General features: G+C 39.8%; 1 protein-coding gene across 1 annotated transcript in view; it reads left to right on the forward strand.

Moving 5' to 3' along the window:
* Positions 1-19,972, forward strand: part of LOC126298209 (hemicentin-1-like) — a 748,827-nt gene that overhangs the window by 139,990 nt on the left and 588,865 nt on the right. The window contains exons 3-4 of the mRNA XM_049989513.1: positions 5,657-5,886; positions 16,733-16,855. Coding sequence (XP_049845470.1) covers positions 5,657-5,886; positions 16,733-16,855 — 353 coding nt within the window. The remainder of the gene's footprint in view (positions 1-5,656; positions 5,887-16,732; positions 16,856-19,972) is intronic.

The following is a 19,972-nucleotide window of genomic DNA, read 5'->3' on the forward strand; positions in this document are numbered from 1 at the left end:
TTGATAGAGCAATCTCAGATTGATCTAGTGCATTGTTTGTTTTACTGATGTGTATTAACGGTGACAGAAAACATGAATAATAACCAGTACTGCATTAGGAACTGAGCAGCACTGCCATAAGGCAGTAGAAGGAAGAATTGGACCTATCACCACTGTCCACTTGACTCTGAGTGGCTTGTCAGTGTTAGGTCTAATGATCCTGCACAATGGAGGCAGGAATGGTGGAGAACTCAGAGTATTACATACATACCCCAAACAGAATTTGGAAATTGATTGTGCTATAGACACTTCACCAGCTGCAAAGTGAGCTGTGACTAGTGTCAAGTGAAAGCAAAGACAGGAGGATAGCACTCTGTTAACTGATAGCAGTTCAACATACAGTGAATCATGATACCCTAAAAAGCTGTTAGCTTGGTGGCGACTTCCTGGACTTGTGCCAAAAGGTTAAGAATTGTAAGGTACCCCTATTTAGATCATAGATGCACTGCAGAGCAGAGACAGTGTGTGGGGTGCACACATTTCTTAAAAAAAAAAAAAAAAAAAAAAAAAAAAAAAAAAAAAAAAAAAAAAAAAAAAGCTTTGCCAACTCTCTATTCAGTCAAAGTAATGGTAGCTATAGGAGACCCCAAACTATTTCTGTAAGAACCAAAGAAATGTCCCTGTACCCTATCAATCCAAAAAGTTTCAAGACTGCATTAATAAAAAAAAATAGAGGTAAGTTAAGATGGTGGTTTCAGTGCTTCGGGTTTTCCAGAAAGTAAACCTCCCCTCTAGTACAATCCATGGAACATACACAACCACGTGAAACTCTCAGAAAAGTCCCTCTTTGAGATGGGGTTCAACTCGTGCAGCACATTTGGTTGACTGTTGGTTATGTCATCAAAGCAGTGAACCTTAAAGTAAATTTCTGCACGTTTGCCATTTTGTGGTAGTTTCATACTGATAACAGAAAGTCCTGCCACCCATTTTTTTAAAAGAATTGTCCATGTTTTTCATTTCAGTCAAGTCATGGCAGCTGTCCACATGTCACTTTAGATCAGGAGTCAAGGCATGCAGGCTAAACTTAACACACACTTCATCTTCTTCACAACATTCTGGAGGATATCGTGAACATTTGATTTAGACATGTTGCTTCATTGTGATTTGTGACACAACATCATTCACACATTATGGCCACATGTCTACTACTTAACACTATCAGCTCACAGGTGACTGGTTGAATGCACATCTGTTGTTCACAGTTGTTAGTTCAATCTGCCATCTTAGTTACTATGATTATGTCACTTATATGCCAGGAATACAATCAGTCTTGGAACGTTTTGGAGATGTGGTGTAGATGAGACTTTTAAAATCTTAGTGATCAGCTTCAAAAGTATTCACAAAGTTCCAATGTTTCAAGCGCTCTTGAAAGGCAGCACAGCTCACATAATACTAGGTTCAGGCTTGATGTAAATCTAAGTGTTTGTCCAAAGGACAGGCTAATGGAAAATGTAGGAAGGTATTTGTTACAGCAGACAAGACGTTCTAATCCAAAAACACAAAAATTGACTCAACATAAAAGATTATTTGGGCAAGACACTATCAAGTGTTGGCATAACTTGTAATTGAACTTTCCTGTTGAGGACCAGACTCAACCCCACATTAAACAAAAAACCTTAGAGAAAACCTCAGTTTGCTGGTACACATGTTTCTCAATCATACTGTCATCATTTGAGAGGTCTTTAATGTTCCAGCAACCTGTTGAGAATATTACAGTTTTGTAGGTAGTGGGTATGATTAGACATTCTGTAAAACATCACTAAATGCCACCTCTGAAAGTTACCTAGAACAGATAGTGCAGAAGCGCAACATGATGGAAATATATTAGACCTAATGGCCTCAAATAGACCTGACCTTCTTAACATATCCATACTGAAACTGGTACCAGTGACCATGAGGTAGTTGTAGCAACTATGATTACTAGAGTAAAAGTGGAGCTAAAACAATTAGGAAGATTTATATATTCAATAAGCTAGATTGAGAGGCAACCATGCCATATCTCAGAGGTGAACTTAAAACATTTATCTTTGAGCAGGAGTAGAAGGCATGTGGCACAAGTTTCAAAAATAGTTACCTATCCACTGGTTAGGTAAGTATCTTCTAGAACAGTTCATGATGGAAGGGACATCCATGGTATACAGTCACTGTAAACAAACATCTAAAGGGACAGTGATTACAGCTTAATAAGTATAAAACAAAGAATAGGTCTATAGATAGAAAAATGGTGACAAACATATTTTGGTTATCAAGAGGACAAAGCATGAAGCCTTCAGTTTGTACCATAGCAGAATATGATTAAAAGATCTTTTGCAAAAGCCAAAGAAATTCTGGTCATACATTAAGGTTATCAGTGGCACGAAAATTAGTGCCCTGGCATACAGGGATGAATGAAAATGAAACTGGGGTAGTAAAACGTAAGCATAAACAATGAATTCCATATTCTCATTTTCCTTTACTAAGGAAAATACAGAAGTACTGTCCCAGTTTACTTCTCTCAGTATTTCAAAGATAAGTGTGTAGGTATTAGTGAGAGCAGCATTGAGAAATAACTGAAATTGCCAAAATTAAACAAGTCTTCAGGGTCCAATGGGATTTGTGGCATATTGTATACAGTAAGCTTTTCCAACTCTGCCCCATGTGGCATGAGCATTGGGGAGCATCTGTTAGATTACTTGTTGGCAAGCACAGCTAGTGTAGGCTACTTGCGAGGTATATTGCACACGTTCTCCACATGCTTGAGCTTCTTGGTTGCTCCTGCCTACAGGCACAGGGCCATTGCAGTACAGTTCCATATGCAACAGCTCAGCTACCTGACTGTCCTGTTTGCTTCCCCCCCCCCCCCCCCCCCCCCCCCCTTCCCCCCAGCTCCCTGTAACCCAACTACTTGAAGGAGCCTAGCTGCCCATAGGTTGACAATAAAGCTGGATCAACCTACTTTACAGAATTTGCAGCTGAGTTAGCTACCATTTAATAATGATCACCCACAGATACCATGAACAAAAAACTATGGTCAGTGGCTGGAAGAAAGCACAGGTCACACCCATCTACAAAAAGGGCAGCAGAAATGATCCACAAAAGTATTGTCTATTCTCATTGACATCCATCTGAAAATTCTAAAAATCTTCTGAGTTCAAAATGTAATGAGATACCTCAAACAAAGTGGCCTCTCCTGTGCAAACCAGCAAGGGCTCCATAAACATCATACGTAAAACCCCACTTTCACTGTTCTCACATGTCATCGTGAAAGTCATGGATCTGGGTAATTGGGATTATGCAGTATTTCTTTACTTCTGAAAAGCATTTGACTCAATACCATACTTACAGTTATGAACCAAAGTATGATTATTTGGGGCATCAAACAAAATTTGTGACTGAGTTGAGGATTTCTTGGTAGGAAGGATGCAGCATGTTATCTCGGATGGAGAATCATTAACAGAAACAGAAGTAATTCCAAGGATCCTTGTTGTTATCTTGGATGGAGAATCATCAACAGAAACAGAAGTAATTCCAAGGATCCTTGTTGTTCATATTTTATGATCTGGCTCACAATATTAATTGTAACCTTAAACCTTTTTGCAGATGTTACTATTATTTACAACAAAGTACTGTCTGAAAAAGCTGCAAAAATATTCAGTCAGATATTGGTAATATTTCATAGTGGTAGAAAGATTGGTGCATAAAAGTAGTGTACTATGATGACAACATCAGTGGATCAAAGTGAGAATCAACTGACATGTACAAATACCTGAATGTAACAATCTGCAGGCGTATGAAATGCAATGATCACATAGTCTCTTTTGATGAGGCTGTTGGCAGAGTTTGGTTAATTGGCAAGATACTGGGAAAATGCAGTTATCCTACAAAGGAGACTGCTTATGAATCACTTGTGCCTGCCACCTAAGTGTATTGCTTGTATATGTGGGACCCATACCAGACATGAACAGTGGACATTTAATGTATACAAAGAAGGGCAGCACAAATGGTCTCAGGCTGCATTGCGGAAACATTGCAAAACCTGAATTGGCAGATGCTTTTAGACAGATAGCAACTACCCCAAGAAACTGTACTTACAAAGTTTCAAGAATCTACAATAAGTGAATAATCTGGAGATGTTCTTCATCCCATACATATCCCTTCCATATGAACTGTGAAGACAAGATTTGACTAGTTATGGCATGCACAGAGGCATTTAAGTGGCATTCTTCCTCCACTTCACACATGACTGGAATGGGGAGAAACCGTAATATGTGGAATCATGCTATGTACCTTCTGACACAAACTTCTCAGTGGTCTGAAGAGTATGCATGTAAATGCATATCAGGTGGAAGTTGCTCAGCTACAGGTGCAATGCACAGTGAAAGGCCCCGGATCAATCCAGAAGACATAGCCCAAGGAACAGCAAAACAATTAGCTGAAGTATCCAAAATTTCATGGTTTATCACAGACAGGGGCAAAAATATATTTTAATTTTAGTTATGCATCCCTTGTGGACTCACATTTTTATATACACCAGAAGATGGCACATATGTCCTGAAACCAGGTGATGCTTTATGTTTAAGAAATAAACAATTTTTACAACTGTAGTGGATTTTATCATTGACAATGAATAGCAGTTGTGGATGTCTCATGAAGAGAAAAGTGTGTTGAATGACTAAGTTTGCAATGGCACCGTCTCCCCCCCCCCCCCCCCCCTCCCCTGGCCCACCTACCAGGAACTCTATTTTGGCAGGGTCTGTGGCTAATGACCACACCTGGAGCACCTGACAGATTGCAGCAGAAACTCCCCTAGCTGTGTTCAACTGTATTTGGCAGACAGAGCACTTCTTTAAGCCTTGGAGGAATGCAATCCTAATGTGCTTCCAGAAGCCAGGGAAGCATCATACTTGGGTAGCTGGTTATTACAATGTTGCGCTCATAAGCAATGAGGAAAGGCCTTGGAAGCTATGGTGAACAGTTGCACTATCAAGGTTATTGACTCCGGTCTGTTTCTGAATCACATCAAGTGCATATTCAGATGATATCATTCTAGTATTTGTCCATCCCCCATACTTGTACTGTATGATAGTTCAAATTCTTTAATCTCTTCCATTTCCCTCAAGAGTTTGTGTACCTCTGCATCTGATATGGAGAACTCATTTGGTAAGCATACCTTGAGAATGCTGATGGCAAAAATGATAGAAGCAGTTAACATTGTCCCCATGCTTAGACCAATAAGTGCAGACAGGCACAGACCTCATGGACACATGAATTCTGGTGTGAGCTGCCGGAGCTCGCAGTCATGTGTGCATGAAGTGTGCTTGCTTGTGTGAATAAATGGTGTGCTTTTCTTTTCCTATGAAGGCTGTGACTGAAAGATAATCCTTTAGTAGTGCCTTTCTGTAAATTAGCATGTCTTTCTCTTATTGATTCCTGAGGATGGGGAAAGTTGACTCAGCACTTTAAGTTTCAGCATTTGCTTTAGAAAACCCTTTCAATTAATTTTTTGTTTTTGACTTATAAAAAGTATAACTGGTATTTGTACTGTGTCGTGTTAATTTCAGCACACAGAAAGACAAAGAGTTTTTTCAAATGTTCATCCAGATAAAACAAACTGAAATCACTTTTTTTTGTTAAACAGATGTAGGACCTGTAACCGTGACATCAGATGCTGAAGAATTCAAACATGCTCTTCGGATGCTTCAAATAACTTCAGGTGGTGACTGCCCAGAAATGAGTTTGAAAGCAATTCAATTGGCAATCTCACATGCAAAACTAGGAGCACATATATATGTCTTCACTGATGCCAGTTCAAAGGACTACTACCTGTCGCCTCAAGTACTGGCACTCATCCAGCGTAAACAGAGCAAGGTTGGTCATTTGGTCATTATTGCCAGTGTATCTCACCTTCTACATGTTCTTTCTCTCTTTGGATTATATCTGCTTTGGGCGAAGCACAAAACAGAATTATTTTGTATTGTTGCTGAAACAACAGTCAGAATTATTTTAATAACATGTGGCAAAACCTGACTTACTCAACAATCACTGAAGGGATGAAAACTCTAATTTTGCTTTCTTCCTTCAACATTCACTGTTCAAGCAAGAGATTCATTGGTTATTTGCAGCATGTCATCAAACTCCAAAGTACTGGATTGTTTGTCTGATATTCACTGACCAGTGTTTTAAAAATCAGTGACAGCATGTAATTATTTTTATTGTATCAATTCTACTACTGCCCCCCCCCCCTCCCCCTTCCCATGCCCCCATGAACCACGGACCTTGCCATTAGTGGGGAGGCTTGCGTGCCTCAGGGATACAGATAGCCGTACCATAGGTGCAACCACAACGGAGGGGTATCTGTTGAGAGGCCAGACAAACGTGCGGTCCCTGAAGAGGGGCAGCAGCCTTTTCAGTAGTTGCAGGGGCAACAGTCTGGATGATTGACTGATCTGGCCTTGTAACACTAACCAAAACAGCGTTGCTACGCTGGTACTGCAAATGGCTGAAAGAAAGGTGAAACTGCAGCCCTAATTTTTCCTGAGGGCATGCAGCTTTACTGTATGGTTAAATGATGATGGCATCCTCTTGGGTAAACAATTCCGGAGGTAAAATAGTCCCTCATTCATATCTCTGGGCGGGGACTACTCAGGAGGATGTTAGAGAAAACTGGCATTCTACAGATCAGAGCATGGAATGTTAGATCCCTTAATCGGGCAGGTAGGTTAGAAAATTAAAAAAGGGAAATGGATAGGTTAAAGTTAGATATAGTGGGAATTAGTGAAGTTTGGTGGCAGGAGGAACAAGACTTCTGGTCAGGTGAATACAGGGTTATAAATACAAAATCAAATAGGGGTAATGTGTGCTAACCACTGAACCATGTTGATTGGTACTCCCCTCTCTCCTTATTATGCAATATTATAAAACAAGCTACCCTTCCCTGAAGCTTTTTGATGTCCTATGTCATGACTATCTGCCAAGGATCCCATATCACACAGCACTACTCCAGAAGAGGATTGACAAGTGTAGTGTAGTTGGTCTATAAAACACAGTCATTGGTTCACCTTCTGTGCAACATTTTCTTTGACATAGTTCCAATTTAAGTAGTTTGTAATTGTAATCCCCAGGTATTTAGCTGAATTGATAGTCTTCAAATTTGTGTGATTTACCATGGAATCAACATTGAACACATTTTATTCAGTACTATTTATGTCAGTCCTAAAACGTCTAAGCAAAAATACAAGTTAACTGGAGAAATTCATTTCTACATCTACATCTACATCCGTACTCCGCAAGCCACCTGACGGTGTGTGGCGGAGGGTACCCTGAGTACCTCTATCGGTTCTCCCTTCTATTCCAGTCTCGTATTGTACGTGGAAAGAAGGACTGTCGGTATGCTTCTGTGTGGGCTCTAATCTCTCTGATTTTATCCTCATGGTCTCTTCGCGAGATATACGTAGGAGGGAGCAATATACTGCTTGACTCTTCGGTGAAGGTATGTTCTCGAAACTTCAACAAAAGCCCGTACCGAGCTACTGAGCGTCTCTCCTGCAGAGTCTTCCACTGGAGTTTATCTATCATCTCCGTAACGCTTTCGCAATTACTAATGATCCTGTAACGAAGCGCGCTGCTCTCCGTTGGATCTTCTCTATCTCTTCTATCAACCCTACCTGGTGCGGATCCCACACTGCTGAGCAGTATTCAAGCATTGGGCGAACAAGCGTACTGTAACCTACTTCCTTTGTTGTCGGATTGCATTTCCTTAGGATTCTTCCAATGAATCTCAGTCTGGCATCTGCTTTACCGACGATCAACTTTATATGATCATTCCATTTTAAATCACTCCTTTTTACGCTATTTACAATGTAATTGAGAAATGTGTGTGTTTACTTGGTTAGTGTTAATTCAATACCAACGGTTTTATTCTGTAACCTTCATTGTGTATGCAGTTCAAAAAACCAATGACTCTGATAAATGCAAATGGCACCTAAAATAAATTTTAAAGTAAACATATAAATGAGCACTAAATTTCCCTCATAGTTTTACATTTATGTATCAATGATTATGAATATTAAATGATTATTGTTACAACTGTTGGGCCTTCATAATAATTGTAATAGGAATATGAATTCCATCACAAACAAATAATGTTTTCAGTAAAAGGTTCTCATTGAAACAGTAAGAAAAAGTCTTAGTTGGAGCACAAATTCCTGTGAAAAAGTATTCATCACAGAACATCTACAAAACAACTACAGTACAGTAATAATGTACTGTAGTCTGTTGTCTTTGCTAGACAGCACCAGAACTGAACCTCTTCTATGACCTCCAGTACTCTGGCTCAGGACAGCTTCAATCTTCTGGCCATACATATGAGCTCAAAATCCAGTCTACTACTCACTCATCACATTCACTCTAACATTAAACTAAAAACAAGTTACGAAGTTCAAATGAACTATTATAAAAATAAATAAATAAATAAATAAATAAATACATTGATAACTACATCTAGATCAACATACATACTCTGCAAACCACCATATGGTGCATGGTACCCTGTACCACCACTAGTTATTTCCTTTCCTGTTCCACTTACAATCTTCTGGCCATACATATGAGCTCAAAATCCAGTCTACTACTCACTCATCACATTCACTCTAACATTAAACTAAAAACAAGTTACGAAGTTCAAATGAACTATTATAAAAATAAATAAATAAATAAATACATTGATAACTACATCTAGATCTACATACATACTCTGCAAACCACCATATGGTGCATGGTACCCTGTACCACCACTAGTTATTTCCTTTCCTGTTCCACTTACAAATAGAGCAAGAGAAAAATGACTGTCTGTATGCCTTTGTATGAGCCTGAATTTCTTTTTTCTTGTCTTTGTGGTCTTTACAAGTCATGTACTTTAGTGGCTGTAGAATAGTTCTGCAGTCAGCTTCAAATTTTCTCAATAGTGTTCCTCTTAAAGAACACTACCTTCCCTCTAGGGATTCCCATTTGTTGTTCCAAAGCATGCCCATGATACTTATGTGCTGTTCAATCTTACTGGTAACAACTGTACCAGCCTGCCTCAGAACTGCTTCAATGTCTTCCTTTAATCTGTCCGGGGAGGATCCCAAACACTCGAGCAGTACTCAAAAACAGGTTGCACTAGTGTACTTCTTGTGGTCTCCATTACAAATGAACCACACTTTCATAAAATTCTCCCAATAAACCAAAGTCGACCATTCGGCTTCTATGCTACACTGCTGACATGGTTATTTCATTTCATATCACTTTTCAGTTTTACCCCTAGCTGTTTAATAGATGTGACTGTGTCAAGCAACACACTACTAATGCTGTATTCAAACATGGGTTTCTTTTTCCTAATCATCTGCATTAACTTAAACTTTCCATGTTTAGAGGTAGCTGCCATTCATCAAACCAACAATAAATTTTGTCTAAGTCATCTTGTATCCTGTTACAGTTACTTAATGTCAGCACCTTCCGATACACCATAGCATCATCAGCAAAAAGCTACAGATTGCTGCACACTCTGTCCACAAGGTTATTTATGAATATAGAAAATGACAGGAATTTTAATACACTTCTCTGCGTCATTTTTTAAAATACCTTTGTCTCTGACAAACACTTGCCATTGAGTGCAATGTAATGGTTTCTGTTAGTTAAGAAGTATTCAATAGAGATATTACAAAAGAAACTAAATTCATAAAGCTGTACACTGAGTTCAGTGCCTTAGATCAGAGTTTGATCTCCATAATGATGCAAGTGGTGACATATATAATATATTTATTTTATATCCTGACCAATATAAATGAATATATTGTAATACAAAAAAAAACACTCCCAAATAAATGCACTGTAGCCATTAATGTAGCCAGAACTATTCGGGTGATAACATGCTACCCCTGTATTACTGTTAACATTACCCATTCTACATGGCAGCCAACAAATTTTATAACCATGAATAGTAATCCTGCTCCCTATATCTCATCAGTAAAAAAGGTCAATGTTGTATGCCATTGTTGGCTGGGATATCCCATGGGATGGGTTCAGCTGCCTGTAAGAGGTGTTCTTTTTTCACATGCATTGGCCCCTATCATTATGTGGCCCCTATCATTATGAATATACACTCCTGGAAATTGAAATAAGAACACCATGAATTCATTGTCCCAGGAAGGGGAAACTTTATTGACACATTCCTGGGGTCAGATACATCACATGATCACACTGACAGAACCACAGGCACATAGACACAGGCAACAGAGGATGCACAATGTCGGCACTAGTACAGTGTATATCCACCTTTCACAGCAATGCAGGCTGCTATTCTCCCATGGAGACGATCGTAGAGATGCTGGATGTAGTCCTGTGGAACGGCTTGCCATGCCATTTCCACCTGGCGCCTCAGTTGGACCGGCGTTCGTGCTGGACGTGCAGACCGTGTGAGACGACGCTTCATCCAGTCCCAAACATGCTCAATGGGGGACAGATCCAGAGATCTTGCTGGCCAGGGTAGTTGACTTACACTTTCTAGAGCACGTTGGGTGGCACGGGATACATGCGGACGTGCATTGTCCTGTTGGAACAGCAAGTTCCCTTGCCGGTCTAGGAATGGTAGAATGATGGGTTTGATGACGGTTTGGATGTACCGTGCACTATTCAGTGCCCCCTCGACGATCACCAGAGGTGTACGGCCAGTGTAGGAGATCGCTCCCCACACCATGATGCCGGGTGTTGGCCCTGTGTGCCTCGGTCGTATGCAGTCCTGATTGTGGCGCTCACCTGCACGGCGCCAAACATGCATACGACCATCATTGGCACCAAGGCAGAAGCAACTCTCATTGCTGAAGATGACACGTCTCCATTCGTCCCTCCATTCACGCCTGTCGCGACACCACTGGAGGCGGGCTGCACGATGTTGGGGCGTGAGCGGAAGACGGCCTAACGGTGTGCAGGACCGTAGCCCAGCTTCATGGAGACGGTTGCGAATGGTCCTCGCCGATACCCCAGGAGCAACAGTGTCCCTAATTTGCTGGGAAGTGGCGGTGTGGTCCCCTACGGCACTGCGTAGGATCCTACAGTCTTGGCGTGCATCCGTGCGTCGCTGCGGTCCGGTCCCAGGTCGACGGGCACGTGCACCTTCCACCGACCACTGGCGACAACATCGATGTACTGTGGAGACCTCACGCCCCACATGTTGAGCAATTCGGCGGTACGTCCACCCGGCCTCCCACATGCCCACTATACGCCCTCGCTCAAAGTCCGTCAACTGCACATACAGTTCACGTCCACGCTGTCGCGGCGTGCTACCAGTGTTAAAGAGTGCGATGGAGCTCTGTATGCCACGGAAAACTGGCTGACACTGACGGCGGCGGTGCACAAATGCTGCACAGCTAGCGCCATTCGACGGCCAACACCGCGGTTCCTGGTGTGTCCGCTGTGCCGTGCGTGTGATGATTGCTTGTACAGCCCTCTCGCAGTGTCCGGAGCACGTATGGTGGGTCTGACACACCGGTGTCAATGTGTTCTTTTCCCATTTCCAGGAGTGTATATTGTGTCATATGTGTATTTGTAGATTGCAGGTGAGTGTATATAGTGTAGTGCTATTCTTCTGCCAGTACATATCCTACTCCTCTTGAATAGTATCAAGAAGGCCACCAGGCTTAATGTCCCCATTCAATGCATGGATCACCAACAGTGTCAGTTCATGAGACACTGTAGAGAAGTTTGTCATGAGACACTGTGGAGAAATTTGGAACTGAACCCAACACACTTGTGAAAGAAAGGTGATAAGGAACTTTTAGCCACCACCTCTTCTCCCCTTGCTGGCCAAATACTAGTAGTGAGAATTTTAACCATTGTCAGGATTCAAACCATCTTACCCCCATGTCAAGTGCCACCACACTGACATTCGTTAGCGACCTTGGCTATGGAGGTGAGTATCTCATCAGTCATCACATAGGAACCTTATATTTTACTCTCACTTCCCATTAATCAGCACATCTTTAATATTACTACTAAATATACAAATAATTGCCATCTTTAAAATTAAGAAAACAGTAAAACTTCCCCCATAATTCTTCAGTGAACATTCACAAATGCAGCAAAACAATATCAATTAATACAAATGAATATTAAACAAACAGCATAAACAGTAAAACATTGTTAATCATAATTAATTCATACACCATCAACGCTCAGTCACTGAATCACATGCTTGGCACATTGCGCAGGCTTCTTAAACTTTAAGATACACATGAGTTTCCTTAATTTTAGCTAAAACTCAGTCTCACTGTCAAATATGGACTATTTTACACTCTAATAATGCTTTCTGTTACTTTTTACAGCCCCTTTCTTTCCTTTAATAATTCATAGTGAATTTCCTATAATATATACTCTGATGGGAAAAAAAGACAACACCAGAAAATACTTAGTGTAGAGTAATGAAATTTCAGAAATACATTTTTGTAGGTAACATATTGAAGTGATTAACTTTGCAAGATCACAGGTTAATTTTTGGGTGAGATAAGCCATTGCAAATGTGAAATGGTGGTACATTAATAACCAGTGTTCCACCAAAATGCAAAATGCAGGTATGTAGACGTGCATGCATTTTGTTATATAGATGCCAGATGTCAGTTTGTGGGGTGGGAGTCCATGCCTGTTGCACTTGGTCTGTCAATACAGGGACTGATAATACTATTTGTGGATGACACTGTAGTTTTCATCCAATGGTGGGCCATATGTACTCAATTAGAGTCAGATCTGATGACTGAGCAGGCCAAGGCAGCATGTCGACACCCTGTACAGCATCTTTGGTTACAACAGTGGTGTGTGGGCGAGCTTTATGTATTGGAAATACCCTCTGGAATGCTGTTCATGAATGGTAGGGCAACAGACCAAATCCCCAGAATGATATACAGATCTGCAGTCAGGGTGTGTGGGATAACCATGAGAGTGCTCCTGCTGTCATACAAAATTGCATCCTAGACCATAACTACAGGTGTAGGTCCATTGTGTCTAGCATACAGACAGGTTTGATGGCAGACTCTCAGCTGATCTTCTAAGTAACACATAGCCATCACTAGTGACTAGGCAGAACCAGCTTCCATCAGAAAACACAACAGACCTCCACCCTTCCCTCTAATGAGCTCTTGTTTGACACCACTGAGGTCACAGATGGTGGTGGTTTGGTGTCAGTGAAATGCATGTTACCAGCTATCTGGCTTGGATGCAGTTCCACAAAACTGGAGCACTGTTGTAATTGAACTAATTTGCAAAAAAAAGGGTCACAGGCAAGACATAAAAATACTTGTTATGTAAATATAACCACCTTTTCCTGCTGCCACTTAATTTATTTTTCCCTGGCGTGTTTCACCTTTTCCTTGCTATAAGGCATCATCGGTGGGATCTATAATGATACAGTTTTGCTATTTTTAGATTATCAAACAGCTCACGTCTCAATTTTTATGTTCAAAAGCGACTTTTCTTGTGTGTGTGTGTGTGTGTGTGTGTGTGTGTGTGTGTGTGTGTGTGTGTGTTGGTGGGGGGAGGGGGGGTTGAGTTATAGGGTGTTGAATATGAATGTACTAGCTGTTAGCTAGGGGTTGAAAGCTTTGCTGACAGCTGATCTGACTTTTTGTTTCAAATTTCTGAGGAGGGGTTCATGGATAAGTGAGTATAAGGATGTTGGGTGGTGTTATTATTATATTGGATGGTATTATTATGTTAAACCTCTTTGGGAGCATTATTCTGTTATTTTATCTATTATCATAAACAATGTGTACTTGATAATTCAACAGGGTTTTCCTTTCAGCTTTGGTTTTCTGTATGTGGTAATTTTCTTGCAGGGTTAGGAGGTGTTTTTTGTTGTTGATTCTAATTATTTTCATGTCTTTTTCTCTAGTGGTTGGTCTGTGGTCATGTTCTCTTACGTGTTCTGCAAATGTTTCCAGGCTCTCATGTGTTCTTTCTGTCTGACATCAAATGTTGTACCTGTTTTTCGTATGTATCTGCCTTCGCAAGTGTTACACTGTAGTTGATAACAGCTTTCTGCTATAGGTCTCTGTGTTTTGCCCATTGTAACCTTTATTTAGTGCTATCTGTATTATTATGACCAGTTCCTTTTGGTAGTTTTCTTTGGTGAGAGGCACTGTGTTGAGTCTATGGAGCATGTGTTGAATTGCTGGTTGCTTTTGTGAGTGTGGGTGGTTTGAGGATTGGGGAATGATAATGTCCATTGCTGTGGGTTTATGGTAAATTTCAAACATATGCTTATTGTTTTGTTTTTTGATTGTTACTGCCAGAAAGTTAATTTGGTTGTTCTGTTCTCTTTCAATTGTGAATTTTATATTTTACGTATCTTGTTGATGTCAGTATGTAGTTTTTCAATTTTTGTTTGTGGTTCATGTATTAAGCAGAGGATGTCACCTGAACCAATATGATATGTTGTAATCTTTTGCTACTATTTTTGTGAAAATGATCTGTTCAAAATGGTTTACAAAAATATTTGCTAAGGCTCCTGAAACTGGGGACACCATTCGTAATCCATCTTCTTGTAATTACTTCCAGTTCAATAATGAATTTTATTTACAAACAGATGAACCACAAACAAAAATTGAAAAACTATGTACTGACATAAATAAGATACATGACACTATAAAATTCACTTGACTTGACTAATAAAGTGGTAGTGCAACCTCCAGATCAGATGAGAGGAAATGCAGATCACAGCTAATCCTAAGTAATTAATTTTTTTCATAAAAAATAATGACATGAACTGTTTGATAATCTAAAAAAACAGAACTGCATTGCTGTAGATCCCACTGATGATGCCTTAAAGCAAGAAAAAGGTGAAACACGTCTAGGAAAAATAAATTAAGTGGCAGCTGGAAAAGGCAGCTTCCTTTACAAAACAAGTATTTTTGTGCTTGCTGCGGAGGATGGCCACACAAACAAACTTGTTAAGCCATAAAAAAACTGTACCTCTATCAGTTTGATCTCTGTAATGTACAAAATGTTCACTAAAGTTATCAGCAATCTTGTAGGGAAAGACAACGAATTTTAATATGGCAAAGGAACCAATATGCTTTAAAAGTGAATACAGCACAACAGACCTTTTGAAAGTTGTGAACAAAATTATAAAACAAAGCTGTGAGTATTACATACCAGCTTGCTTCAGTTCGAAGGATTCGAGAAAATTTTTGTCACTGTATTAACAGCCCTTCGAAACCAAGGCACTGATACAACCTAGGTTAATATAGTGAAGAATAGGCATGCCAATGCTTCAGCTTCCATTAGACTTCATCAGGATAGTGGATTTTTTTAGGAAATTGGAGAAATTGGGCAAAAAGATTGCATGTCACCAAAATAATTCATAAAAGCGCAAAGGAAGTTTTTGTATGTCCATGTCTACATCTACATCTACATGGTTGCTCTGCTGTACACATTTAATTGTTTGGCAGTGGGTGCACAGAACCACTTTACGAATATTTCTCTGCTGTTCCACTCTTAAATAGTTCCACTCTTAAATAGTTCCACTCTTAAATAGTACTTGGGGGAGCTCTGATTTCTATTATTTTATTGTAATAGTAATTTCTCTTTATGTAAGTGGGAGTCAACAAAATATTTCAGCATTCAGAGGAGAAAGTCCGTGATCTAAAATTTTTCAAAAGATGAAGGCACAACAAAAGACACCTTGACGGCCACACCAACTCGCTTTGCATGTCTGTGACACTCTGTCCCCTTAATTTACAATGATACAAAATGAGCTGCCCTCCTTTGATATTTTTCAAAATCCTCCATAAATCCTATCTGGTAATGTTCCCATACCATGCAGCAGTACCCCAGAGGAGGATGGACAAGTGTGGTGCAGGCTGTCTATATATTTAATTTTTGCATCTTTTAAATGTTCTGTCAATAAACTGCAATCATTGGTTTATTTCTCCCAACAATTTCTATGTTATGATTCAAATTGAAATTGATCCTTTAAATTTTGGGTACACAACTGCAGCAACAGTGCTTAGAGTTACTGGAAGGGACAGGAAAACGAACAGTGGACCACAGAAGAAAATGAACTGGACGTTGGGGATATGACTGTTATCAGAAGGAAATGGAGTTTTGGTAGGACACATAACCAGGCAAATGAACAGTATAGCACCAAGCAAGTTATCTGCTGTATTTCAAGATGTAAGAAGAGACTGAGATAGAAACCTGATATATGATGTGTTGATGACACTGTAAAATATTCAAGAGCAACATGAATTTATATAGGTGAAGTCTATATTACATTAAAAAATCTAAAGATGATTGTTATCCATTGGTAAACATTGAGTGGTTCATAACGAGAGTGATGATGTTGGTGACCAGGCCATGCGTTTGACTGTGGCATTTACTTGTTGTTTGTACTCATTATGTTGAACTCATTCCATATTCCAAAGTTCCCCCTCCAATTTGCTTCCATTGTGTTGTGGTTTGTGTGTGTGTGTGTGTGTGTGTGTGTGTGTGTGTGTGTGTGTGTGAGAGAGAGAGAGAGAGAGAGAGAGAGAGAGAGAGAGAGAGCTAGTAGACAAGTTGGTGGAATTGTAACCAAACACTTTACCATAAACTTCTTCAACTTCTATACTTTTCTTGCCAACTGTGCATTTTTTATTGCGCAATGTGCAAATTTAAGCTGAAATATATCATTCCTTAAATATTTCAGGTTGTGTTTATATTAACTGGTGACTGTAATGATGCAGATAAACCCAATTACCAGGTTTATGAAGATATTGCAGCCACAAGCTTAGGACAAGTTTTCCATCTCAATAAAACAGATGTGAAAGAGGTGCGTAAATTTTTTTCATATAATGTAATTATGTTTTGTTTTGGTTATATGTTACTGAATACATAATAAATAATTTCAGCAGAATTTTCGCAAATTGTCTCACAGTTTCAATGTAGTGATTATTGAGTTTCTCCCAGTGTATTTGATAATCAAAATATCCACGGGTGTACTGCCGGTCAAGAGAGTCTACCCCAGGAATTGGAACATCTGAGAACTGTATTTCGAAAAAATGGGTACTCAGAGTGGCAGATTCAACATGCTCTCCACGCAACCACTACAGCAAAACCTGTGGAGATGGATGAAATCACGAGGGAGGAGGTAGGCACTGCATTTATTCCATATACAGGCGCACTCTCGGGGAAAATTGCCCGCATTTTGAAGAAACACCGGGTCAGAACTGTGTTTTGTCCTCCGAATAAAACTTGTGCACTGGTGGGGAGCACCGAAGATGACCTCGGTTTGAGGAAGGCCGGCGTGTACCAGATTCCGTGTCAATGTGGCAAGTCGTATATTGGTCAGACGATGCGTACTGTCGAGGATCAATGCTGTGAACACCAGAGGTACTCTCGACTCATGTATCCAAGCTAGTCGGCAGTCACTGAACATTGTTTGGCAGAAAATCACGCTATGGAGTATGAATGCACGAGGATTCTGGTACAGACGTCGAGATACTGGGACAGCGTTGTTAGAGAGGCCATCGAAATTCACACCAATGACAACCTCATAAACAATGACTGTGGTTATAATCTTAGCAAGGCTTGGGAACCAGCGATTGGGTTAATCAAGAGTAAATCGAGCGAACGTATAGTTGTGATGACCACAGCGGACAGAGCCATCACACCGACGTCATCTCAGACACCGTCGCAATCTGTTCCATCGCGAGACCGTGGTGCGGGGCGCGGGCAGTGTAGGGAGCATGCCGCGGGTGAAGGGTATTTAAATCGGCTGCCACTGCGACCATACCCAGTTCCCTCTGAGCAGCCATAGCATATGGATCTCCGTGCCGGCATGTTCACAGGAGCTCAGTCCATCAGTTCACCTGATGATGGCGACATGTTTGATCGCCGAAATATTGTTCCCGTTGGACACTGTAGACTGGCAGTACACCGGTGGATATTTTGATTAGTTTTAATGTATCCTTTCACTAGAACAGTTTTTTGTTACAAGAGATTTAACTTACACCCAATGTCAGGTGGAGTTATATAATATACATATTTACAGTTCATTTATGCTATAAGCAGTTTGTAATGAACAAAACTGATAAGTTGGAAAATAGTTTGTAGGCTTAAGTAGTACCTAGCTAGATGAGTGAGATAATGTGTCCCATGCTGGTGGATGATGAACAGTTCAAGGACAGCTCCATAGTTTCTCATGAGTTTAATCATTGAGTTTATATTACTGTAATAAGAGGTCAGAGAGTTTCAACAGTTGGGAAAACTACTTGTGCTGAGAGAGGCATCCTTTTGCACCTACTTGGGTACCATTACGGGAGATGAATTCAGAACTTTAGGTGGAAGTAATGTACAAGGATATGTGGCGAGAGTGAATGTTAGTGTCAAAGATTGAATTAACTTCCATAAAATTTTGGGATTGCTGAAGAACAACTTGAAAAGAGCAGGTGATTTGATAAAGAGAAGATAAAGTGGCCCAGCAAAGATGGAGGACTACCAGAACACAGAGAGATCAGTCTTGTAGGATACCCGTCAGTACCTGGACATTTATAAGCTGATCATGAGGCTACTCATAACTATGGGATCTGCTAGGTGGAGACAGCTAGATAATGTATTTTGCAAATGTAGGAGGTGATGCATGAGCCTATAGCGTCCATATGCAGAATCTGCTTTCTACAGCTCCTCCATAGCTGTGGCAGAGTGAAATATATTGCAATATTTCAGTATGAAATCAATGTCAACTTAATCCACTTTAGATACAAGACTTGAAACAGAATGTTAATTAAGGATAGTATAAATGACTTAAATAACATTTCAATAATCTTCAGAACTGTGTGACTAACTCTTATGAGTCCAAGGCAAATGTTTCAGACACTAAAAAAAATGTTATTGATATCAAAGAACTTTATTTTTCCTGTATTAATTTAGCTTGTGCAGTCATGTGTCTGACTCAAATGTATAAACAACAATATGGTGCTGTCATAAAACTATTTGCTTTAAACAGTTCATTGATAATGAAAATAGATCATGAAGTTGGTATGGACTTATAAGGAGGCTGCTGCTTTATATCAAATTATCAAGAAATGGGGTGCTGATCTCAAATGTGGCTGTACATCTCGCAAAAGTGATTCACATGAAGGATGTCATAAAACTGTAATAATAGGCAACAACATCAAGAAAGAATGTGTCTCACTATCCCATGATCTATGATTAAAAATAGCTGGTGCCATAAGTATATCAAAGAAAGGAATGTGGCACATTTTACACAGAGAATAATTGATGAGCTAGCTTTGTGAAAGATAAGTGCTGCATTTGTTGAATGCTGACATCTTATTTTGTATCGGATTTGTTACTTTGGATGAGACATAGGTCCACCACGAATAATGTTCTCTGGGGTGTTAGAGGGATCCTTCTTATTGATTACCTGTCAAGGTACAAAACAATGACTGATGAATGCTACACAAGTCTTCTGAACGAGTTGAATGAAGTAACACATGAGGATACACCTTGATTAGAAAAGAAAAAAAAATCATTTTACATGAAGAAAATGCACTTGCCTATTAATGTGCATTGGCATTGGTAAGCTGCGAGATTTGAAGTATGAACTATTGTCCCACCACTGTTTACCAGATATGGCATCTTTTGATTTCTGCCAGTTGACACATTTTAAGTAATTTATGGTTGGAAAGCACTTTGATGCCAATGAGAAAGTTATTGCAGCTATAGATTGTTATTATTTTGCAGATGTTAAAAATCACAAGGAATGGAAACTACTCACTAGAAAAATATTTGGGAAATTGCTTCAATCTAAAAGGGTACTACATCAATAAGTAAGTGCATTTTTTATAGAAAAACACAGTTACTCATCTCTGGGTTGACAACTTTTCATCTTACTCTCATGAGACAATGATGTACAAGAACTCACAAATTAAGTGTTTGTTAAATT

Source organism: Schistocerca gregaria, chromosome X, assembly GCF_023897955.1.
Source record: "Schistocerca gregaria isolate iqSchGreg1 chromosome X, iqSchGreg1.2, whole genome shotgun sequence".
Taxonomy (NCBI): domain Eukaryota; kingdom Metazoa; phylum Arthropoda; class Insecta; order Orthoptera; family Acrididae; genus Schistocerca; species Schistocerca gregaria.